General features: G+C 41.1%; 1 protein-coding gene across 3 annotated transcripts in view; it reads right to left on the reverse strand.

The window, feature by feature from the left end:
* The window catches only part of LOC149318193 (neuronal tyrosine-phosphorylated phosphoinositide-3-kinase adapter 2-like), a 221237-nt gene that overhangs the window by 59169 nt on the left and 135875 nt on the right, over nt 1–26193 (reverse strand). For all 3 annotated transcript variants that reach the window (XM_089509208.1, XM_089509207.1, XM_089509206.1), the window contains exon 4: nt 19545–20639. In XM_089509208.1, coding sequence (XP_089365334.1) covers nt 19545–20639 — 1095 coding nt within the window. The remainder of the gene's footprint in view (nt 1–19544; nt 20640–26193) is intronic.

Raw genomic sequence — 26193 nt, forward strand, 5'->3', positions numbered from 1 at the left:
GGCAGTTAGGGGAGAGGGAAATGAGATCTGCATGTAAAAAAAGAGTAAAGGCCAGTGATTTCTATCACTAACTCACTCCTATTACAAACAGTTAACTAGTTCAGCTAATCAGTTCTTGAAGCCATTCTTGGGCAGAAAAACATTTTGTGTCAACAGAACAGTTAATATATTTACATGGTGAGTTTTCATTTCTAAGGTTATCTAGAAACCAATAAAGGTAAAAGAAATCAAATGGTCTGGATCAGTCTGCCATCTCACATAGTCCATTTTTTGCCCAAAGAACAGTTTTATTAGATGATATGTATCAGGGACACAAAAGCAAAATCTTTTATTTATTTATTTTTAAAATAGCTATTATCTAAACCCTCTAAAGTAAAGGGTGGAAACACAAACCAGGGGAAATTACATTTTCAGAGAATGTCATTAAGGAGGCCTCTATTGTTTGTATGTGTAGCGGTGAACTTTTCTCAGTTTTAATATTCTCTAATGACTATGAAAGAGATTTGGTTTGCTTTGAAATTACTGCATCATTTCATTTTCTGAGTTAAGATTATTCCCACTTCTGCCAAATAAATGTATGCTGGGTTTGCCATGTATATCAAGTTTATACACATATAAACTTTTCCAGATTTCAGCCCAGATGATTTATATCAAAGCACAGATGTGTATTTTTTTGGCTAGTAATCACAAAACCTATAGATCATGTCTGATCTGCAGATAGCAATAGCAATAGCATGTACATTTCTATATCACTTATTAGTGAACTGGGTACTCTCTAAGTGGTTTACAATGTCTAAGCCAATGCCCCCAACAAGCTTGGTACTCATTTTACTGACCTATGAAAGGATGAAAAGCTAAGTCAACCTTGGAGTCCCTGGGATCGAACTCACAATCTTGTAGCTGCAGTACTGGCATATAGGGCTGCCCTGTTGTACTGGGGCCAGCCCTGTTGCTGCTGGGGAGGGAGCCTTCCGGCGGGCCTGCACTGCCTGCCCAAGCCCCAGCATGCTTTGGGGAGCAGGGGTGCCTGCCGATTGGCTGGCCCATTTTGGGCACAACCATTGGCTGAGGGGCCGGGAAGGCAGTGCCTCCTCCCTTTCCTGGCATCCCTCTGGGCCCTGGCCTATAAAAGGCCATGTGGCATCCTGCCTGGGTGCCATTCCAGCTCAGCTCTCCCATCCTCCCTCTCTAGGTTTGGGTGTTTCATGTCACAACTTTGTGGGGGCGGTAGCATAGGTCTTAGATCTGGGGTGTGTGGTTTCCAGGGATGCATAGCACTGGATCAGGAGTCCCTTTGGAACACGGGAGCACTGAGGGCATGCGGTGTGGCCATTGCAGGAGCCACATCGATTCAGCATCTTCCGGTGACTAGGGGCTTAACAGGAACATGCAATAGTCTGGTTGCATGTCTTCAAGATGGCCTTTTCTGTTGCCCCTATGCCATCCTGAAGCTTGGCTGTGACTAAGTAAATCGGTTTATCGATCAACCCGGGGTTGGTGGATGTTCCAGATCCAGACCTCATGCTCTGGCCCAGCCCTAGCCCTGTTTGCTTGGTTCAGTAACGTTGTGGCCTTTCTTACAACCTGGTGTCTTGTCTTCCTTGGCGACTTTCCTCCACAGCAACTAATCACTATGCTACCAGGGCTCCCTTGCACCACCAGGGCTGTGAGCTTCCTCCCAAGTCCAAAAATCCAAAATGGACTTGGAATCCCTCCTTCAGAGTTAATATATGCATCATGTATAACATCAGGAAGTGTGTGGTGATTGAGTGAAGTATCTTAATTTCTTCAAAATGTCATAGAACCAGCATGTTTTTTCTTGGGGTAGGGGATGGCAAACACATACTTGACAACATTTTACAGATGAAACCTAGAACGCATGTGGCCAAGCAATAACAAAATGTATTCATGAGAAGAAATAAAACCTAGGAGAGGCTGCAGCAGTTTGCTTTTGCCTGAGTCTAGTGAAAAAGACAAGATACCCCCCCCCCCCCCCGAGTTAACTGAATGCAAACTGCTTTTGCATTCTGAACTTACTTTATAGCAACTGAAGTGAGCTGAGGACAAAGGGGGTGGGTGGGTGGAGAAGAGAGAAACTGAAACATTTTGAAAATAGCTGAAAAAGTGGGACAGGAGAGGATTAACTGGGATTGTCCCTACCAAATTGGGACAGTTGGTGGGCATGTATTCACCACCTTCAATTCCTGGAGTATGTATCAAGAAGATCCAGAGAGTGGTTATCTTTACTTCATCAAGGGAGATAGGCGGAAATGTGTCTTTTGATAAATTTCAGCTCATCTCTTCAAAACAAAATGAAACTGATAAATTGGAGCTGTGGAAATGCCTTATCTACAACTCTATCATTCAAATGAATATATTCTCCCTATTCAATTTGGTACAAGCCTTCTAAGCACATATTAATTCCAGAGCCTGGTAGTTATAATGCTGAGTGACAAACAGCAGACTCTTTTTTAAAGAGGCAAACAAGGCACAATTGCAGGGACTGTAAATGAGGGCAACTCTCAGTGAGTCTTCCCTAAGTAATCCAAAATGTATCAGATAATGAAGCATGTATTATTCATTCATCTCCCCCCACCTGTTATTAAAACTAAATAAATCATACATCATCCTAGCAGGATTTTTTTTAAAAAAATGAGGGTTAAAATGAGGGCCTAGTTTTTCAAAATACATTAATAAAACTAAAGGTATTTCTGTGCAGAACTTGCAGTGAAACAACATTATGCTATCACAAGCTTCAATCTAACACATTGAATGTCATTTGAACCTTACAAACTGTAAAGCCAGTGCATTCGTTTCTGAGTAGTCCCCTGGGAATGGATTTATACAATCATTCAGAACATGGGAAATCATCATATTTCCTAGTTCATGGATTTGGGTACGAGAAAACCAGGCTTGGAAATGCTATGTCCCATGTCAGTATCATGATTCATGATGCCTTCTCTGTCAGACCTTGATATACATGTCAGAATCTTTCATCTTTTACATTCTACAATACATCAATTCATAGTGGTTTTCTCAGATATAGTACAATTATATGTATCAGTCCTGCATATTGTAGGGACAGAATTTTACCGTCCCCTCCCACATAGAGGGAAAAGGAAATAAAAATGGTTCTTAATTTTCAAGGTGGAACTCAGCATGGTACCATTCATGATGGTTGTTTTGAGGATATGATTCATAAGGTCACCATAAGCTGACAAGCAAGTTCAAGAGATGCACCCATATGCGCGCGTGAACACACACACACACACACACACACTATATAATACAGATGCTGACTTCTGATTATTACTGGTCAGCTGAAACACGTAGTGATTCTGTCAGTACTTGCACTGTTGGGACTTTGAGATAAGGGATTCTTTTGGAGCGGGGATTAATGCTTTATCTAAATATACTTACAGATTCCCATGTTACCCTACTCAGCATCTTACTCAACATTCCCCAATCCACCTTCTTCCCATCTCCCTTGTCCCCTGATTCCACAGCTCATTTCGCTTTCATTTAGATACCTTACCTGGCTAGTAGCAGTGGAACACTATTGAATGTACAGTTGTCCCACCTATTTTGTGAACATGGAATACACAAATTTGGTTATTCACAAGGTCTCTCTTGACCCCTCCCATGTCTGGAATACTTGATCCAGGCATCAGAGGGGTCAAGATACAACTCGCATGGCCCCTTCTATCTCCCCGCTGATGCCTGGATTGGGTGATCCAGGCATGGCAAGGGTGGAGAAAGACTTCCGCGGGTCTCTTCTGGACCCCTGCCATGCTTGGATCATCCAATACAGGCATGGCAGGGGTGGAGAAAGATCCTCGCAGGTCCCCTCCAGAGCCCTGCCATGAGTAGATCAGGTGTTCCAGGCATGGCAGGAGTCCAGAGGGGACCCGCATGGACCCTCTCATGGGAGGAGGGGTTATTCATGATTTTTCCATACTCACAGGTACTTCACTCCTAACCCCCGTGAATATGGAGGGACGACTGTAGTGTTATGCTTAGAATACTGGACTGAGACACTACACACTTATAGTCTTATACATTTTAACCGTCATGACTCCATGTTATAAGGTCTTATCATTAGTGGTTTTGTGAAACAATTTCAGTTCTCTGTAACAGAGCTGTAGATTGCTCCCTGAATGAAGGCTATGGAGCTTTCTTCCAGAGAATCCTAAATACCTCACCTAACTGCAAATCCCAACATTCTGTAAAATGGAGCCACAACAATTAAAATGATATTGAATAGTTACCCACATTGTTATCCCTTAAGTGCCAAGTGAAGGGAAATATTTTTTTAGATCTTTAAAGTATTTAATGTAGCTTTTAAAGACATGGTTTCAATTATTTTTAAAGTTGTTCTGAGTAGTGATAATTTGTATATCACATTTTGTAAACTTTCCAAGAATGGTATACAAGTCTTTGTATAAGAGAAGTCAAATCCCACCGAATATAATGTAGTACAGATGGATGAGAGCCACATCTGGATTTGCATCTGAATATGGGTATCATCCATCAACATGCCACTACATTCAAGGGGATGGGCATTAACATGTGCCTACACATTCTTTTGTAGCTGGTTAATTGCATTCAGCTGGATTGGAGAAAGGAGTGTCACATTGGCTGCTTTGGCAATGGATACATGTTCGTTCTCACTGCAAAACATATTTTACCCTTTCCCCAAAAAACTGTAAAAAATATTGACAAAACAAAGTACCAGAGCACATTTTACAAGTAGTGAAAAGTCACCCTATATCCCCTATATTTCTCACTAATCTACATATAATGTGCATGAAGCTTCAAATGAACCTGAATGAGTCATCTGTGACTGATTCTTGGACCCAGTTTCGGAATAGCTGTTTAGATTTGCTACCTCCCAGTCATTCCAACTTCATGCGATTTCCCCCTAGTCTCTTGGTGATACATTTTACCTGCTGCAGCAGCATTTTACGAAACCAACATTACTTTGAAGATGAATTTCAGATCATATGAACCATAATCCCCGCAAAACAAACAAACAATCAACACTGAGTCAAGTCAAAAGATTTCAAGTGTACTTATCTCTTTTGGATTGCCTAGGCCTATGTACACAATATATTTTGAATGGCTATTGTAAGGAAACCATGGCAGCCCTTTTATATATAATACAGTTTGATTATAGTATTGAAGAGCATCTGTGTTCATTAGCAAATTGGCAGGGATTTATATGCCAGCTGCAAATCAAATTTATGATTCCTTAGCATCCAGATGCGCATCACAGTTTAGGTTTAAAATGTCTAAATCCACATCTACAAATATTAACTGTTACTTGTGTTTTGATATGTGTGTGTGTGTGGGGGGGGGGGGGGATGGAGCAATTCATTATTTAATAAAATGACTTCATTTCCCCAAGAAATGGAAAGAGATAAATTGTCAATATTACTAGGATATAATAAATATGTTATAGACTTCATTGTCCAAGCTGAGACATGGGAATGACATGGTGTCCTATTGCCACCTTTCTTCTTTCTCCTAAGAAAACTAACACATTACTATCTGGTATTCACTAGCAGAACAAAGTCAACCAGCCACATACATGTTCACTGGTACACTGCATGCATATATATATATATATATATATATATATATATATATATATATATCTCCTTTTCAATCATTCCTTGTGCTGAGATTGTAACTCATGGAAAATCTATAAAGTTTAATTCATGGTTTAGTAAATGAGTAAAACAACAGAAAAATAAAGAAGTTTGTCTGCACCTGTGTGAAACAGTAGCTGTGTCAAACAACCATATTTTTTTTTAAAAAAGAATAAGAATAATGCCAAGATTACATTTACTATGAAATTATACTCCCTTTACTGATTCCATCTTGCAGTGTGGACTCAAATTGTTTTATTTTATTCATTAAATTAATCAAACAGAAACAAAACCCAAAATAATAAAAGTATTGCATACCATCTCATTACAGATTTTGTATCCTATCATGGATCACATTATATGTGCATTCTTGTTGCATGTGCTTTTTAAATACGACTATATTTGCAGTCATGCCCAAAATATGTGTGTATCTGTATGTGTTGCATGCCTTACTTCCCTCTCTTCTTCTTTTCTTTCTTTTTCTCTCTGGCAAAATTTGAACAAACTTGTGTTGGCAGAATGTCTTCACTTGTACATACATTTGTAAACAGTTACACATGCTGTAACAGCATATATGTGTATATCATTTTCTTCCAAATCACAAAGACAGAAAACAATGCTCGTATTTGTCCATGAAGTATATGTTGCTTATTTTTAGCATTCTATGACCTTCCCTACATGTTTAATCTTCCCTATTGCTACTATGGAAGAAAAAAAGCCATATAGTCAGAAATTATCTAGGAACACATTTATAGTTAATTGGCTAGTATGGTGCGTTGGTTTGAGTGTTGGACTAGTACTCTGTGAGACCAGAATTCTATTTCCCTTGAGCCATGGAAGCCCACAGGCAGACCTTGAGCAAGTCACACTCTTGCAGCCTCAGGGGAAGGCAATGACAATTTCCTTCTGAACAAATCTTGCCCAGAAAACTGCATGATACATTTGCCTTAAAATGGAAGCACAATTTATCACATAGGCTATGTCTGCACAGGCCAAATAAAATGTGCCCCCACTATCCTCATGGCAATCAGTCCAGATCATGCAAGGCCCAATCCCTGATTCTGGTGCAAACTGTTCCGATGATGTACCATCCTTAAAACAGATTTTAAAAACTCAGGTTTTGCTCCAGATCTTTCCAGAAAATCTAGATCCCTCCAGAGCAACACCATGCAGTGGTTTGCAATATGTCCCACTGTGCCACCCAGTGCTGCCACTGCTGATGTGAGTCATTCCCTTCATGATCAGAATGAGGCATGCAGACATGTGGCCAATGTTGGAAACGTCATTTTTAAATAATAAATAATAATAAATAAAAAAATTATTTATATACCACCTTTCCTGTAGATCAAAGCGGTTTACAATACAACAGTTATGTGACACATGCCACAGTACAAGACAGTAAAAATTACATTAATTACAAATCACACTTTCATACAGATTGCATAAAAACCTGAGCCATATACAGACCATTAAACCCATCAGTTATTGGGGGGGGGGGGGACTTCCTCATCTAAACAGAGTTGGAAGGGAAAGCTGCTTGAAAGAGGTGGGTTTTAATGCCCTCTTAAAGGCTTCTACTGTGGAACAGAGTCGGATCTTTTCTGGGAGTGCATTCCAGAGGGTGGGGGCTGTCGCAGTATAGACCCTCCGATGGGTAGCTGCTAGTTTGGGCCTCAAAGGGAGCAACTCATGCCCGTGCTGATGGACGGCACGGCAGGACATGCATGTGAACAGCTATCTGGCATCAATCCAGAGTGCTTATGTAATGGGGGATGTTTGGGGCAACTTTCAGGCCATAATACTTTGAGTGGTTCCCACAGTAGTCTGACCTATGTGGTTGTAGCTTTTGCTTATTGGGCTGATGAGCAGGTAAAATGAATGTGCTTATACTGATGAGTCAGAGTCCCTTAGTGCTTATGAAAGTAATAGTGGGAGTATAATCTGATGGTGTATGCATTCCTATTATGTCTTCTAGGCCTGTAATATGAATGAAAGGGGGCAGGTTTGTAGTCAACAGGAAGACAAGGGAGAAGGTGAAGATCAAAGTGGATGAAAGCCTTTGTTTCATGTCCTCCATAGCAGACAGATCAACCTTACAGGAAAAGGATGCACACTCTCCCTGCATGACTGCTAGGTCCATCCATTATCCCAGTATGCACAATGCTTGGTGACAGATATCCCACTTTTATTCTGCAAAATGTTGAAGAGTATGTTTTTACTAGTTAACATGTTTTGGCCCTGATCGAGATAATTTTTTTAAAATAGTGATGGGTAGAGCTAGAAGCCAAATGGAAGCTTAGCGTCAGAGCTTTCTCCTTTCCCCCCTCCCCTCCCTGCATGATTTTGCAAGTATACACCTACATTTGAATTGTTACAGATGTGGATTTCTAACAGGACAGCTAAGCTGCATGATGACCTGGTCAAGAGCTATTGAATGATATTCCTATTTCAGTGATAAGACAGACACTAAAACACTGTCAGATTGACCAAAAACATTGTAACTACCTCCTGTCTATCTCTAGTTTAAGACAGCATCATGATTTAGAAATGCAGGAGGCACTTCTTTGTGGAGATATGATGGAGAAGCAGCTGAAAGAAAGTTCAAACTGTGTCTGCACCCATGATCACCTTGCGTATTTGTAAATAAAGCTAAATCGTGCTTTTCAATAGTTGACAATAGTCTCTTTCACACTACAAAATAATAGCACTTTGATACCACTTTAAGTCTGCATTACAAGTGGATACACTCAGTCAAAGAAGTCACAGCCCTGAATTTGGAGCTCCTGAGTAAGACTTGCCCTGCATCCACCATCATCCCCAGGGAGAGAAAGGCAACCCAGCTCCATCAGGGCTTGTCTAAAAGAAGAAAGCCTTCTCTCCATTCATCATCATCCCCAGGGAGAGAAAGGCAACCCAGCTCCATCAGGGCTTGCCTGAAAGAAGAGCCTTGCCTTGCATCCACCATCATCCCCAGAGAGAGAAAGGCAACCCAGCTCCATCAGGGCTTGCCTGAAAGAAGAGCCTTTCCTGCATCCACCATCATCCCCAGAGAGAGAAAGGCAACCCAGCTCCATCAGGGCTTGCCTGAAAGAAGAGCCTTTCCTGCATCCACCATCATCCCCAGAGAGAGAAAGGCAACCCAGCTCCATCAGGGCTTGCCTGAAAGAAGAGCCTTCCCTGCATCCACCATCATCCACAGGGAGAGAAAGGCAACCCAGCTCCATCAGGGCTTGCCTGAAAGAAGAAAGCCCTCCCTCCATCCACCATCGAGAGGGAGAGAAGGACAGGCCAGCTCCATCAGGCTTAATCAGAGTAAGAAGAAGGTCCCTCCCTCCAGTCCATCTGCCATGGTCCAGGCCTCAGAGGGAGAGAAGATCTGCTGGACTTTTCCCCTTCCTCACTGCCATTCCCTTCTCCTTTTGTGTCTTGTTTCTTTAGATTGTAATCCTGAGGGCAGGGAAATGTCAAACAATTTGTAAGCCGCTCTGATAGCCTTTTGGCTGAACAGTGGGGTAATAATAATAATAATAATAATAATAATAATAATAATAATAATAATAATGATAATTATTATTATTATTATTGATAACAGCATGGAGATATTTCATTCATAAATCAAAGTTGACCTGATGGCAATTTACAACCAACATTTTAAGTGGCACTGCTGCATCCTATGGGATCCTAGGATTTGTAGTTCCATGAGGCATTTAGAATCTATGCCAAAGAGCTTTAGTACCACACCAAACTACAGATCCCAGAATTCCATTGGATGCAGGCACTACAGTTAAAGTGCATCAAGATGCTACAATTGTGTAGTGTGCAAGATATCTAAACAATCTGAAGAGCCTGATACATCCAAATTTCTATGGCTTTTGCTGCCCTTCCTCCATTGTTAGCAACTTAAAATGGTTTCTCTCTCTTGCTCATCATGGGAGATAAATTAGTTACCTAAATTCAAAGTTACTGTATTTTCCCCATTGAATAAGGGAAATAGTCATGGATCAGTAGATTCTTTGAATCCAAACCCTATCTCTCCATGCCTCTTGGACTAGAGGATCTTTTTCAAGTCTTGGAGAGAGAAATCTGACCTTTCTCCTCATTCCCTATGATGCTGTCCTAGAGAGGAGAGGATTTCACTATAAATCTCCAGATCTCTTCCTGCAAAAGAAACTAAACTCACAATATGCATAACCATATCTACACCTTTGTTCATAATCTTATTTTCTGGGGAACTTTATAGACCTATCATTTATTTGTATGCAAATATTACCCTTACCAGAATTTTTTTTAATGGACTTTACCATAAGGCCCATTAGAATGATTAGTGGGCTGTGTCAGTTCCAGCATAATCCCTAAGATCCCAATTTGCAATGAGTAATAATCAAAATGCTACTCTCCTTAATTTCCCTTCAGGGGTCTCTCAAATGCTGAAACACTTCTTTGTATGAAAAAAAAAATCTTGTTTTTGCCCTCAGTGGTAGGAAGGATTATTATATTCTCACATTTTCAGATGATTTGAGGATTTGCTTAGGCATTTGAAGTTTTAAGTAATTTTAGCATTTCCATTTCTAGATGCAAAGTGAATCTTGGGTGTTATGGAATTTATTTATCTGTCAAGTGACACATATGGTAAGTTGGGGGAAAATCATATTAAAAATGGGTATATTTACATATTAGAATCTTGCCTTCTACTCAGGGATATGAGAACCAAAAAACTAGTTAAGCAAAAGCAGAACTCATGAAGTTATGCAAAAGCAGGAATCTTTATTCTAGTGTTTAAACGTTGATGAGTGATATCTCTTGTGTACCATATGGTGGTGGTGGAGATTTAGCTTTGTTGTTGTGTGCCTTCAAGTCATTTCCAGTTTATGGGAATCTTATCATGGGGTTTCTTGGCAAGATGTGTTCAGTGAAGGTTTGCCTTTGCTTTCCTCTGAGGTTGAGAGAGGGTGACTTGCCCAAGATCACCCTGTGAGATTCCATGGCCAAGCAAGGATTCAAACCCTAGTCTCCAGTGTTCTAGTCCAATGCTCAGACCACTACACTACACCAGCTAGGGATAAGAAAATGTCATACCTTTTCTCTCTTAAACCTTCTTATTTTAAATCTGAAATTCTTTCAGTCTTCAATATGAAATTGTAAATTTCTTAAAACTGAATTGAAACAGACCCCCCCCCCCCATTTTTACTGTTGGTAACTAGGATTATTTTTCTATTTGTATAGCTTGGACAGGATCCCTGAAGAGATTAAAGCCACTATATATCTGCTATATCCTTGCTGTTCTAGGCTTATTGAAAAGATCAGAGTGGGTGAAGGGAGTGATCAATAGCTTCTTACAAGACAAGGTTCTAACATGCCTAATGACTTTGTAATGTCTTTGTTGGGGGGGGGGGACCTTACCTGAAACACTCTGTAATGAATCAATATTCCATTTTGGGGAAAGGTAATAGAATGTAGAAGCCAGCATGGAGTAGTGGTTTGAGAGTTGGACTACATCTCTGGAGACCAATATTTGTATCCCCACTTGGCCATGTAAATCCACTGGGTGACCTTGGGCAAGTCACACTCAGAGGATGGCAATGGCAAACTTGCCAAGAAACCCCATGATAGGTGTGCCTTAGGGTCGCCATAAGCCAGAAATGACTTGAAGGCATGCAGCAACAACAATAGAATGTATTGTAGATAGAATGTATGGTAGATACAGAGATTCCTGGACAAAACAGATTATTTTGATCCATGTAAATCTAATTTCAGGACTATGGGAAAGAGACAGCTTTGGTTGCTTTGGTGGATGAACTGGACAAGGAATTAGAAGAGAGGGAGTGTGTCACTGTCAGTTCTGCTCTCAGCAGCTTTCACAAGGACTTCTAAAATACATCTTATTGGTAGGAAGAGGCCATATGCACTCACACACATTTAATAGTTCACAATTAAAGCCCTAGGTGACTTTTACTTCCTCCCATGCTGATTTTTTTAAAAAAACAACAACATCAACTTCTTTCTATTCCAAATATGAAGAAATCTATGGATTTGGGTTTAAAAGTGATTTTAAATTATGTAGCTTTATAAAAACCATTTATTTATTTATTTATTTATTGTTTTGTATTCCTTTATTTCTTCCCAAAGAGGTCAAGACAGGACTCTCTATCCCCATTTTATCCTTATAGCTATCTTGTGTAGTAGGTTAGCTTGAGAGACATGGAGTGGTGGCAGGGAGGGATTTGAATCTGGGTGTCCCTACACTGACATTTCAATGTGGTGTCAGGTCTGGGCATCAAATTCACAGAGTCCAGTACCTTCCATGAAGCTACTCCCTTGTTGATCAGTGACACCTCAATTCAGCAGTAATTCAGCTGAAATTCAGCAGAAAATTGCGCTGTAAGAATTAAGCGGCAAATCATAAAACTGACTTTTCAGCAGCAATCTAGAATACCTCATTTGATGCAAACATTTTGCTTGCTTCAAATGTTTCTATCAGTTGTCACCGAAATTTGGTTTAAATGGTTTACAGCCATTTCCTGGTGAAATACCATGACAAACTATTTAAAGCAAGGAAACATGTTTGCTTTAAATGGACTTTTCAAAATTTGCTGATGAATTTGAGCAGTGAAGTTTTGGAGGTGTTTTGGGGGAGGGGGCACAACTTACCCACACATTCTATTCATTACATAACACCCTTTTAGTACCCTTTAAGGGCTTTGCAGTTGGGATGTGGCACAGGACAGCAAAATATTATCAGAGAAGGGAAGGCTTCTTGAAGCTTGAAGAGTCAGCAGTTAGGGTGCTAAAAATGTGAGATAAGTTATCATCTGGGAGGTATCAGCACAGGGCAGAATGAGATCTGCCAGCTGTAAGTGCCTATATCAGCTGTTGGAATATAACATCAGGATAGGTGAAGAGAGCTTTGGAAACGTATGGTATCTCATTAAGAGGGAAATGTATGAATCATCTTATGGTTAGGACCATCCCATATCCATTCTGGGACTTCCTAATGGTTTGACTCTAGTCCAGCTGTAAATATCAGTGTTAATATCTTGTTGTTGTTTTTTTAAAAAAAGAAATGCTTGGCTGTTGCCAGACCACATATTTCATTAGCACTGGTTCTGTGTTTGCCTATTAACAAATTACGTTTTCAGTAATATTTCTTGCCATCTGTCCTTCTTCACTGTATCTTCACTTCCCTCTAATTTTTCCTAAATGTTGTAAAAGATCTCACAAAAAAAGCCTTGTCCTTTTTACATGCATCATTTCAAATTCAGATTTGCTTGTATCCCACACATGCACAAAAAGCTGGTGTAATTTTGTATTATTGCTGTAATATTTTATGCCAAACACACACATACACACAGACAAATGAACTGTGGAAATGATAATTTTACATAATGGACTGCAAGCTGCCAAGCTCCTGTACAGAGACGAAGCAAATGTTTTCACTGACTCACTCTCACAGCTTGATTCACCCCCTTCATTAGCACAACAATAAATTCACTCATTTCCATGGTGCTTCCCCTAAAACCTTATTAATGTAATTTCCAGAATTCTTGCTTGTCACATAGAAGACCAGGGTTTCATTCTTCAAGGAGGAAATCTCCTTTGATGGCAAAGAACTCTTGTTAAGTAGAAGAGCACTTCTTTTTTCAATCTCTGGCATATTCAGCTAAGATAGCAGATGATGTCCTTGTCCTTTGCATGAGCCCACATAACTAAAGATATTTTGCTGCCTGAGGCAAGGGTAAAATGACTCCTTTTTTATTTCCCATGGAGAAACTAAGCAGAGTAATAATTTAATCTTGCTTCAACAGTGCCACTGAGACAGTGTCCTCCACCACACTGAAGAAAAGCAAATTAGTCTAGGTGCTACAGAAGAGTCTGTGAGGACTCACATCTATATCCCTTTGCCCTCCCATACCATATGTTGTCTGAGGCAGTCACTTAACTGCCTAATGTTAGGGCTCACCCTGGCTTGCAACTCAATAAAACTGCTGCTACATATGCTTCAACTTTCCCAATTTCACAGGGACAGTTCCAGTTAATTCTCTCTCAGATAGGGTTGCCATATCCCGCCCCCCGGCGGGACAATCCCGGTTTGGGCGGTGCCATCCCGGTCCCGGTCCGGTTTGGCGCCCAAACCGGGACGGCCCCGCCCACCGCGGCCACCTCCGCCGCCGCGGCGGCTCCAAGGCATTTCTGAGGCCTGGGACGGAAAAGGAGGGCAGCGAGGCCTGAGGCGGAGGAGGCTGCAGGGAGGCGGCGCCTCTTGGGCGCAGCCGCGCCAACCTCCCCGCCTCCCTGCAGCCTCCTCCCTCCTTCCTGGCCTCCGCAGGGGCCAAGAAGGAGGCGAAGCCCCGGCCATCACCGCCGGCCTTCCCCCTCCTTCCTGGTCCCTGCGGGGGCCAAGAAGGAGGCGAGGCCGGGGCGATCGCCGCCGGCCTCCTCCCCTCCTTCCTGGTCCCTGCGGGGGCCAAGAAGGAGGCGAGGCCGGGGCGATCGCCGCCGGCCTCCTCCCCTCCTTCCTGGTCCCTGCGGGGGCCAAGAAGGAGGCGAGGCCGGGGCGATCGCCGCCGGCCTCCTCCCCTCCTTCCTGGTCCCTGCGGGGGCCAAGAAGGAGGCGAGGCCGGGGCGATCGCCGCCGGCCTCCTCCCCTCCTTCCTGGTCCCTGAGGGTCCCAGGAACGAGGCAAGGCCCCGATCCTGGCCTCCGATCGTGGCGGGGCCCAGGCGGGGAGGGAAAGCCTCCTTAAGTGGAGGCTTTCCCTTGCCGCTTGGCCTCCGCTCCCCGCTGCGATCGTGGTAAAATGTAGGACAGAATTTTCAAATGTAGGACACACTTTTTGTGTGTCCTACATTTGAAAATTTTGTCCTACATTTTCCCCGGTTTCGAGGTCCGGCACTATGGCAATCCTACTCTCAGACTATTATTTCAGCTGCTTTTAAAATGTCCCAGTTTCTCTTTCCCACTTCCCCCTCTTTGTCCACAATTTATTTCAATTGCTGCAAACTAAGCTTGAAGTAAGCCAACTTGAGTCCCTGTACCTGGAGGAAGGCGGGATGATGATGATGATGATGATGATGGAGTAAAGAATATAAAAGTGTATTTAATTAACTCACCGAGTATAGAGAGGAGAAGGGGAGGCAGCGGAAGAATCTTGCCCTTCCCATTAGGGTCAGGTAAAAGCAGACTACTGCAACCACTAGCTTGTGTGTTTGTTATTGTTATTGTGTCCCTTGATGTTGTCTCTGTCTTATGGTGACCCTAACATATAATCCTATCATGGAGTTTTCTTGGCAATATTTGTTAAGAGGAAATTTGCCATTGCCTTCCCTTGAGGCTGAGAGTGCGACTTGCTCAAGGTCACCCAGTTGGTTTCATGGCTGAGCTGGGAAGTGAACCCTGATCTCCAGAGTCATAGTCCAACACTCAAGCCACTACACCATGCTTTGTGTGCTTCCTCGTTTATAACTGTTACCATCTTGACTTCACTCTGATGGTGCTTGGCCACATGTCTTGGTTTGGATCAATGAAACATGCTGCTAGTCAGAGTAGACAACATTGAGCTTTATCAACAGTGTGGCCTTCAATAATGCAGCTGTCTATGTTCAACCTCCTCTCCATTCCACAGCCCCATATAAAGAAAGTAATTCTCTTACATAGTTGTAAATGATTGGAGGGGAAAAGTTTAAAGGAGTAGGGATGCTATAGATTCCTCACAATGTAATTGCATCTGTACTTTAGCTCATGTCTTTCTGCAAATCATGCCATAAATGAACAGTGATCAGGTATGTTTGGCCCAGGGTATTCTCTACAGTAGTGTTCTGTCCCAAAGGCATAATTTATTGCTGCTCACTTACATAAACTCTAGGACAAGAAAATAAACCTTCCTCAAATAAAAAGCATCTCAGCTGTACAAGCTTCCAGATACCTTAAACTCACTCATAAAGTGATTTTATAGGCCCTTGAGGGTAAAGTGTATCATGCTCACTTACTTCACTAACGTAGTAAAGGCTTAGAATATAATTCCTAGCGGTGCTTTATTCATTTTCCCAGGGATCTGAATTGAAAACATTTCTGACATGCGGAAGACAAAGCAGTGGCAACATAATATAAAATCAAGAAGGACTAAAGTCAGTCTAGCAGCTTTGTGTCTGCTAATGCTTGTCCCTTTCCATGAAAATTACACTATTTTCCCTTAACCTATCCAACAGACCAAAGAACCTTGCTGAATTAGAAAGCATGTGTGGTGAAACTGTAGGACTTGCATCTTCTCTACCTGGCAAAACATAATTTTAGAAATACAAATGTCCAGCCATTATGGTTGCTTTAAATTATCCCTGTAAATATACCGTGCAATAAATGTTTTAGAATCAGAAGAAAGCCATCATGAAGAAAGGATAGCTCAGTGATGATAACTCATTGGAGGAGAATGATTTCACCATGGATTCATGAATCCCATTTTTAGATCTTGATATTTCCAGTTAGAAATAGCAAAGTTGGAAAAGACCGCTACCTGAGTAAGTATAGGCCATTTGGGATGGTCATTCCCCATGAGTTTGGAAATACATTTATAGTAGAGATGGTTTCCATATTTGGATGCAAGAGCAAAGGATTTCCTATGTTGGGTGAGATAACAAGAGTTTTTATGCCTTTTTAAAAAATGATTGTCAGGATTTTTAGAATTTTTGTGAAAAATTCATGAAAAAACTGTTTTTGGGCAAGAGATAGAAAATTCTATATAAAACGTTTCTTAGTGTGAAACAACTTGCAACAGTTGGCCATTTTATTAAATGATGTGTCAAGGCATACTTTCCCATAGGGAATAAGAAAAATTGCAAAAATGTTTTGCATCCACAATAGAGAGAGAGATTGCCATTTGTAATTACATAATGTAGCATATTAATTTGTCAAGATCACACTGCCCAGCCGTATTACAAATGAAGTATTATTTCCATGCAAATGTTGTTGTCAGCCTTGGAATATTTGATGAGGTTCAATGCATACACAGGCAGCAGACCAAAGGCCCAAAATTAGTTTTTATTCTAGATTGGGATGGGCGACTTCATAGAGGCCAGGGCCCAACTTCTCTACCTCGCCCCACCCCACTGGCTGCACCTTGCCACTTCCCATTTTATAGTAGAATCATCCCACTGTATTCCACTGTAAGCAGGGGATCCAGGACCACATGGAGCTCACTTACTCCATTTGTGTTATAGAAATGTGTCCGTGTGTTTATGTGCCTTCAGGTTTCCTGTTAACTTATGGAGAACTAATGAATTCCACAGAGTTTTTTAGACAAGGAAGACTCGGGGGTGGTTTAGCCAGTTCCTTCCTCTGAAATATAGCCAAAAGTATATATACAAATGCTTAAATTTTAGCCCCTGCCCTTACTGAAACTGTTTTTAACTGTTGTGAAATCGCTGTTTCCTTATTGCTTAAAATATTTTGTCAGAGCTTGGAATATCATTATTGAAAGAGTAATTTACTACTTATTGTACAATATAACACAATAATGTTACTCATTTTAAAGAGTAACGTATAATTAAAGTGTTTCTTTTGTTAATCATTGTAGGATTTTAAAACTATTTTACATCATTTTTGATCACCTAGAAATACAAAATGGCTAAGAAAACCTTGAAAGGACCCTTAAAAAGACATCTCTTAGGAGTAATTAGTAAATGTAGCTTGTAACACTGAATAACTAATGACATTATAATATTGTTTTTAAAAGACAAATCTATTATTGCTTCAAAAGTAACGTCGTACTAGTAGCACTATTACTTGTACTTGTAATGCTAAATCTCAACTCCTTGGTGCCCAACACAATGTCTGATTCTTTCAAATCACCCTGGAGGAAGGCATTTGAGTGGAAAATCACCTCAGTAGATTTATTTCCCTCCCATTTCTTATCCATGGACCTACTGTATATACTCACATATAAGTCTATATATTGTAGTTAAAATTGACCCCAGAAACCTGGGTTGACTTATCGATGGGTAAATGTAAGTAAAGTAGTTTAACTCTTATTGAAAAAATAATGAGGAACCATCCCCTTCTCTGAGCAGAGTGGCAAAAAGTAAGAGCTTAGTCCATCCTGGGAACAACTAAAAGAAGCACCAATCCCTCTTCTCTCTCAACCACAGCACAACTTCTGACCTTTTTGAATCCCTGGGTAGGAAAATGGCAGTGTTGGCATCTCTGGCACTTCCCTTAAAAAGAGTGCTGAGAGGAATTGGGCTTTGAAGGATTTGAATAAGATGCTGGTGAAACATCAGGAATAAACTCTTCTAGAACATGGCCACATAGCCCCCAAAAACCCACAAAAAACTATCCCATAGACTTTTCCAGTGCAATTTTCATGAGGGAGGCAGGGAAGATTTATTATACCTGGTCATGCAGTGTTTCCCTGGGTGCTCCTTGACTCACTTGTGGCTATCCTGATCCAGGGCTCTGATTAATTCCTTACACTGCAAAATGGCAACATTTTTAAACCTTGCTATATTAACCAGACTATCCTTGTCAGTGTAATGTTACTATATTTAATATAATTTATTTTTATAACTACTGATTAGATTATATTGTATTTATTATGTTGCACCTAGCATGAGAACAGTAAGAGCTGTTCGACAGTGAAACACACTTGCTCAGAGTGTAGTGGAGTTTCCCTCTTTGGAGATCTTTAGACAGAGGCTGGATGCCTATCTGTCAGGGTTGCTTTGATTGTGATGTCCTGCATGGCAGGGGTTGGACTGGATGGCCCTTGTGGTCTCTTCCAACTCTATGATTCTATGATAACTTCCTGATTCTTGCTTCTTGAGGGCAGAGGTGAACAACTTTATCAGAGACCACATTTCAGACCTATGACCCTCCAAAATGCATCCCCTCCACCAAAAATGGATGGAAGTAGAATTTTAGTTTGAAAAACAGGTGTTTTTTTTAATGCTAAACAATGAAAGGGGGCCCTCTGGCCTAGTTTGAAGGTGAGCTGCTGATCCTGTCAGTTTCCATGAGAGGCAGTTCACACTTTGTAAACTACAGAGCCAATTCACTTTATTGTTTGGGTAGTGTTTCTTCTCTAAAGAACAATTCCTTTGTTATTGCTTGCAAACTGTTTCAAGTATTCTAGGTATTGTTCCCCCATTCTTCACATCAAAAACCCTCTCTTGTTGTTGACTGTATTTTGGATTCATTTTGTGGTCAGGCTTGGATTTGACCATGACATGTGTGTTATTGTGAGCACTGAGTAGGTGAAACTGGACTACAATTCTTCTCAGCAGACAATGCAGTCATATGCATACATGTAATAGCATCAATATACATACACCAACATTATGAATCAGGAGAGAGCTCTTGGGAAATAATGAGCTTTTTCTAAATATTTATTGTGTTGGAGCAAGGGGGAGGGCTTAAACCCTAATGTTAGTCCTGATTAGAGTAAAGCCATTGAATTAACAGGATTTACCTATGTGTTGACTATCCAACAATTGATTAAATGGATCTCCTCTAACTGGGACTAACAAACAGGATTCTTATGAACTGCTCATTACACTATAGACTGACAAGAATTTACCCATCACTGTTATAATTTAGTGAGGTACTGTTTATATGTAATATCATTTGATTTGCTACTGGTGTTGATTTCCTCTAAGATTCATTGTGTCTGAAAGCTTTTAGAATTGTTTCATAAACAATTAAATCTGTGAAACTGCAAATGAAGTATACAAAATGCAAATGTTGTTGGTTGCCTTTCAATTTTAGGACTACCTCGTGTTTAATTCATGACAAGGAATGATCTGGCCATTTGTGTAAATTTGCATAACATTTCAATTTCAGCAAAGAAAACAAAAGCAAAAAGAAAAAGAAGCAAAAAGAAAAGGAGAAAGCATTAATTGAAACACTTACTTTCTGCAGGCTCTTTAGATCTTCTCCCACTGGAGGATTTCCTCAGTAAACTTCGTCCTGAGGTAAAAAGGCTGGTTAATTCCTCTAGGGGACTAGTAGGTGTTCTGGATCGTGAACTACTCTGTGTTGATGACCCGTAGGTATTGACAGAGGCATTTACCATTTTCCCTCCTTCTTGTAATATGTTTCTGGCTGTTGAATGAGGCACTGATGGAGAACTTCTTGAGAGACTTCCTGAATGTACAGAATCATAAGGAGGAGGTCTTTTGAGACTTAAGGGAGTAAGTGACCGACCCATATTCACAGGAGAGGGGGAGGCAGAGTGACTTTTAGGATACCCATGTGGAGACTGTGTTCTGTATAAGGTAGAAGGATGAGGAGGTGAAGAGGAGTGCCCTGGAGTACTAGTTCCATGAGATGTCTGGTCTTTCTCCAGTTTTTGATGACTTGGCGTGTGAGGTGGCAGTGAAGATGGAGAAGGTCCAGCTTGCTGTTTGATATAAGACACATTTTCTAACACAGGAAGCTTGGTGACTTCCAGTGGTGTTAAAGGAGATTCATCAGAATTTGGGGAGCACTGCACTGGTGCAGGTGGAAATACCAGGAGTGGAGGTCTGTGGGAAAGTAAATTTGGAAATGGTGGGGGTATGTCACAAAGCACACCCTTGGGTGTAGATGGCACTGAGGACTTGGTGAAATCAAGGTCAGGCACTGTGGGAGTAGCACACTGAGAGGAACAGCTGTGATGGTCATACTCACACGGACACTTTGAATCCTGGCCACCATCATCAAAGATGGGGTATTTCATTTCTTCATAAACTGCCTCACTTTGGTCCTCCTCATCTTTTTTGAAGTCTCTGAGTATATTTCCAACCATTTCAATATAAACTGGTTCTTCATCCTCTGTATCAGGAGCAGGACTGCTGACCTGTGATAAGGAGGCATCCCTACTTAGCGTTGACTTTGTGGGGCCATGTTTTTTGATGTATGTCTCATCAAAAGATGCACTCAGCTGAGTGTTGGGATTCCGTTTTGGCTTAGGAGGTGGAACCTTCTTTGAATATTCATCACTGTGGGGCCTTGCTTTGGCTGACACTGTGGAAGAAGCAAAATATACATTGATGAGACATTTGAAAATATTGTCTTAACGCTGACATCTGCCTATTTTTTATAATAGTTTTTATCATCATTGTTACAAAACAATACTGTACAGTTGAAAGCATGCTTTTTCTAAAATACTGCTCAAATAACAGATCATAATTTCACTATGAGTTGAGTAGTACTCACAGTCTCCAAGAATTATGTTGCCTCATTAGGGCAGTACTGGTTCAGCCAAAAGGCCTTTCTACTAGTCCAGCCATCTGTTATCACAATTGAAATCCCATATTGTACATGAGTGCAGTAGCACCCTCCTACTCATGTTGTCCAGCAGCTGCTATTGAAAGGCATATTGCTTCTGACACTGCAGGTATTTATTATATAGTCAACATGACACAGCCATTGTACTGCATCCTCCATGAACGTATGTAATCCCCCTTTAAATGTTGCCAAAAATGGGAGTGATCATTACTTCCAGAGGTTTAAAAAATCCATCACAATAGGTGTGCACTGTATGAATTGCTTCTTTTTATCAAGACCAAATGATGCCATCTGCTCATAAGCAGATCTAATCTTTAACATTTGAAGGCTGTGATGATGGAAGTCTAGAAGGCTTAGAAAATTCCATGATCTTAGACCTTCTATGATGTCCTGCCCCTTTTCATTTGTTCACACATTTCTATCAATATGTATAAGAGGCATATACATAATCATCTGATATATCAGCATGTATCCTGTCCTGAAAGTGCAAGTGCTTTATTAAAATTGTGAACAGCTCTAAAATTGATATATAGGCTTTTGATATTTAGGCTATGATTTAACCGAAGGGTTAAAGAGTTCATTTTGTGTATTTTCTTTAAAGAAAACATGAACCACACCTCCCATATTTTCAAGCAGATTATATTGCATGTGGACTGGCCTTATCATTAGACACAGTGAGGTAGCTACCTCAGGCAGCAGATTATGGGTGCCATGAAAACACAGAAAATTGTGTTATATTTACACTATTATTGTTGCATTTTTCATTAGAGGGAGAGCAGAATCTTAGAGATTTTCTGCTCCTGTGCCAAAATGAACCTGGAAAAAGCTGGGCTCCTTGCAGCTTGTACTGTGTGACTGTTCAACAAATACAAAATAAAATAAATGTAAACAAACTCTGAACATTTTCATTTGCTTACATGTATTATACTATTTTGATAATGCTGAATTAGAATAAATAAAGTTATGTCTGAAGATGTTTTAACCAATCCTATCATCTAGCACTGGCTGATTTCTGTGTGAGATCCTCTTTTCACTTATGATTTTATCCATATTTCACTATGAAGTTTGCACTTAACAAGGTTTTCATTTATATAGGTAATTTCTGCCAGTGCTTCAAAATAAATACACACACACACACACACACACACACACACACACACCCATATATATCCAAGGGTTTTATAATATTGCACATCACAGGCAATGCTTGAAGACTTAAAGGATCCTTTCTATAACTCCAGTCTCAAATGCCTTGTCAAAAACAGTAGTGTCACATCTTTTGTCTGGTTGTCTGGATTACCCTGTTTTGCTAATCTGTCTGAAACTGCTCTGGAGTGATACCCATGTAACCTCACAGCATGTGTCTGTCATTACTCATTTGATGTAGGAATTAATTGAACTTGGTTATTATGGAATGTCCTGCCTGTGAGTTTTTATTTAAAATATTATCACTGTTTCAGATGTTTCTCAAGGGTTGCCGGCTTACCATCTGTCCTGCCATACTGACTTGGAACTGATTCACACAACTCAAGTTGACAGGGTAAGCAACTGTTTAAATACACCTTATCATACATAGACAGGTGAGCTGAGCAACAAAGGGACTATTTCGGCACACATCAGGTTCATGGCAAGAACTTACAGATAGCTTCTTAATTTGAGGGACAAGGAGATGAAGCTTGTAAAGCATTTAGTACATAAAAGAGTCATAGTGCTTACTTGTGAGATGTTGATGACAGATAAAGTGCAGGGCCAGCCCCATAGTTAGAGTGAAGCAACTTCCTCAGGGGAGAAGTTCTAGAAGGGGGCAGCAATAAGGACAGTCCCCTCAGCATTACTTTGTTTTGAGGACAGAGTAGTGCATGCCACATAGCTTGACTTGCATCCCCTAAATTAGTTTCCTGTCCCTCAGTCTGATGGAGAAAACAATCCCACAGTTAATCTGAAGTCAGTTTCAAATGCCAATCCAGTCAGCTTCAGTACACAGAATGGATGGGGTAGCCATCTTGTCCTTTGCTTCAGGTGGCAAAGTATATTGGGCAGACCCTCATAACACACATCTAGAAATTAAATTAACTGTTAATTTAGAGACTACAAGCCTGTTCACACAATAGATGCCAGTGGTCTTGCTACCTAAGCACCTCTTTACCACCTATACATATTTTACCTAAAGGGGAGATATGAGTCAATCCTGATATGTGTGTGAAACATGCTTTCTCCACCCACTCTTGTGTGCCCTACAGACAATTGATCAGGCAGATCCTATGGATTGTGTTCCATTCCTGTGTGGACCCTGAGCAGATCCTATGTAGGTTAAAACTCCTTCCTGTCTGGATTTCAGAGATTGGAAATTAGAACTATCTGGATGTACTTTGATAGGTGCCTGCAGCATAATATGCTTCAGGTCCATGCTGTATTTAATGACACATCACAGATTAAGCTACTAGCCTTTCAGATGTGGAGAGCAGGCTTGAGGGTTGAAGCCTTTATTAAAGTGACCTTCAGGTCCTTTCCAACTCTGCACTTTTCTCATTCAGTGAAAAGGTCCTTCTCCTTTGTTCTCCCTGCACCCCACCAATAATTCAGTCATTATGTGTGTTTTCCATTTTGCATTGTGCTATACAATCATGAAAAAGAAGCTAACGTGGTTTGAAATGCAGTATGGCAGGGCCTGGCATTTACTCATCTCGTGTATGTTGCCATTTTATATCATATATAGAAAACAAAATACAATTAGTGGCATAAAGGTCATCTGACTTCACCCTTGAACATAATATGGAAGACAAATGTCTGGAGGAGGAGGTGTTCTCTTGCTGTTCCTGTGCAGTGCTCTTATATGTGTTTGATATTGCGTAGTTTAAACAATTTTAATATAGCAGAAGGGGGGAGAATGCATTGCAGACTGCTTCCACCTCACCTGCAGTGTAAATATTTTATAATGTAATCTGTATAAAAGAACCTGCTATCTACTTTACTATTATTTCAAGTCCTGACTGAACATTCTTTTACCTTTTCTGAAAATTAAGAAGACAGAAATACTAGGAAAGTAAAATTCTAATGACACTCTGAAGAAAAATCATGGAATGTTAAAGACAGGAGTAGAGTTTCTGTTTTGACACATATATGTGCAACTAACACTTGGCATGGGTCATTCATACATCTCTGTGTGTATCTGACATGTTCCACAAGCAACAAAAAGGAATTAGTTGGCAGTCTATGCTGCATTAGTACTGTGACATTTAGCCAACAAAGAAAACATTATGTGCATGCTGAGAGCACAAACTCCAATGAGTAGGTCAGTTTGGCCAATCATCACACCTCATATCCACACACTCCATTATTAACTTTTATAAATATGGAAGTGCCTTGCCATGTCAAACTGGAGGTCCACCTTGACCAGGATAAAAATAAATGAATCAATATATACATTCTCAGTATTATTCATAATTTCTAAATTTCTGTTTTATTCTGTGCTTGTTTTTCCTCCTTATTTTTAAATACTTACATAGGCCCGTTACAAACAGGCCTTTTAGTACAGAGTCAGTCCGTACTAGGGTTAGGAAGGTGCGGTGCTTCCACACACCCCTAACCCTAGTATGGACTGAGTCCGTACAAAATGGCGGCGCCCCATCTACATGGGGGCCGCCATGATGATGTCATGACCACGCCGCTTCTATACGGGGCGGCGCGGATGTGATGTCGTCGCTCCACACCAGGGCGCTTAGTGCGCCCTTTGCGCGGAGCAGGAAGGAGCTCCGTTTCGGAGCTCCTTCCTGGTTTGCGCCGCTGGGTGCAGCCTTCACACGGCTGTGCCCAGCGACACAAAAGAGAAAGGGGTCAAGCGGCCCCTTTCTCCTCTTCCCCGCCGCCGCGGGGTGTCTTTGGGGCTTGAAGCCCCAAAGACACCCCTTTCCAGGCTGCAGGGAAGCTGCCTTTTGCCGCTTCCCCGCAGCCTGGAAAGCGGCAGATCGGGGCCTCAGCAGCTGCCATTCTGGCCGCTGAGGCCCCAATACCCCGGGGAAAGGGGCGGGTACAGGCTGCCGCTTTTCGGCGGTCTATAACGCACCACTGATAGATACATATGAAATATCACACATATGTTGTTCTGTACATGCACATGTACATTATTAAGTACCAATGAATGCTACTATGTAGACTAGTTCCCCTCAAATTATGAGAACAATGGACATGTCACATTTTTCTTTTGGGGTGTGCATATTGTATCGTTTCCTTTCCAAGCTTGTTTCAAACTGTGGCTCCAGATCTTTTGTTGTAAATACAACACAGCCTTCTACCAGTACTGAAATCTGTATTCTGGCACCAAAGTGACCAGCCCCTAAGAATCCACAATCCAACTTTCTTGTGCATATGTGCTGTGGTGAAAAAATCCATTCAAACTGTGGTAAAATAGATGAGAGGGAAGAAATACAGGAGCTCTAAAACAGGCTTTTTCTCAAGGTTAACTTCACCTCAGATGTAATTCGTAGAATTTTTACTTAATTGAGAAGAAGGAAGGGGTTATGCATGGACAAAGTTATAGTTTTAACTGTCTTGGGTTTAGGTAAATTAAACTGAGGGGGAAAACAGATGGGACAGAAGGGGTGGCTTTAAGCTTCCAAAGATGGATTGGGGCCATGGCAAACACACATTGTGGCCTCAATCCACCTTGATCTTGACTGAAAAAGGAGTGGATAAGATCTGCTCCTTTTTAGGCCACGGAAAAGTCAGCTTTGCCTGCCCTGCTGCAGCCTCATGGTCGCTTCATGATGCTCCAGTAGTGTGTAGTGCGTAAATGCTGTGCCTATATAATGTCATGAAGATGCCCACATCTGGGCAGCCAGGCCTCTTCAAGCCGGCTTCCCGGAATCATTGGGATACACAGCATCTAAACACCGCACATCAATGACACCGGAAGCAAGATTTTGGGGCCATGTGTTCCAGCCTTTAGTTATTAAAACCATGACCTAGCAAACTGGCAACCAGTGGATTTCACAGAGAATATGTAGCTATAATCACAACTGCTTGTTGCAAACGTTATACTACCTCACGCTGGACCAGGTGGATAGAGGCACCACAAGCAGCACATTAGAGTAGTCAAGCATTCATCTGGCACACCAGACAACACTGATAAAACAAGAATTCCTTGCCACAACCAGTATATGAGAATTCCCATGTAATAGCCCCAGATCTCAAACCCAGCTCATCATCAAGATATGTGATCCTGTCCAGAAAAGACATATCCCACAAATATGAAGTAAGAAGTGCCATTAATGGTACCAGTATCCCTCTTCTG

This window comes from Sceloporus occidentalis, unplaced genomic scaffold (assembly GCF_023333645.1).
Source record: "Sceloporus occidentalis isolate IW3139 unplaced genomic scaffold, rSceOcc1.0.p SCAF_2, whole genome shotgun sequence".
Lineage (NCBI taxonomy): Eukaryota > Metazoa > Chordata > Lepidosauria > Squamata > Phrynosomatidae > Sceloporus > Sceloporus occidentalis.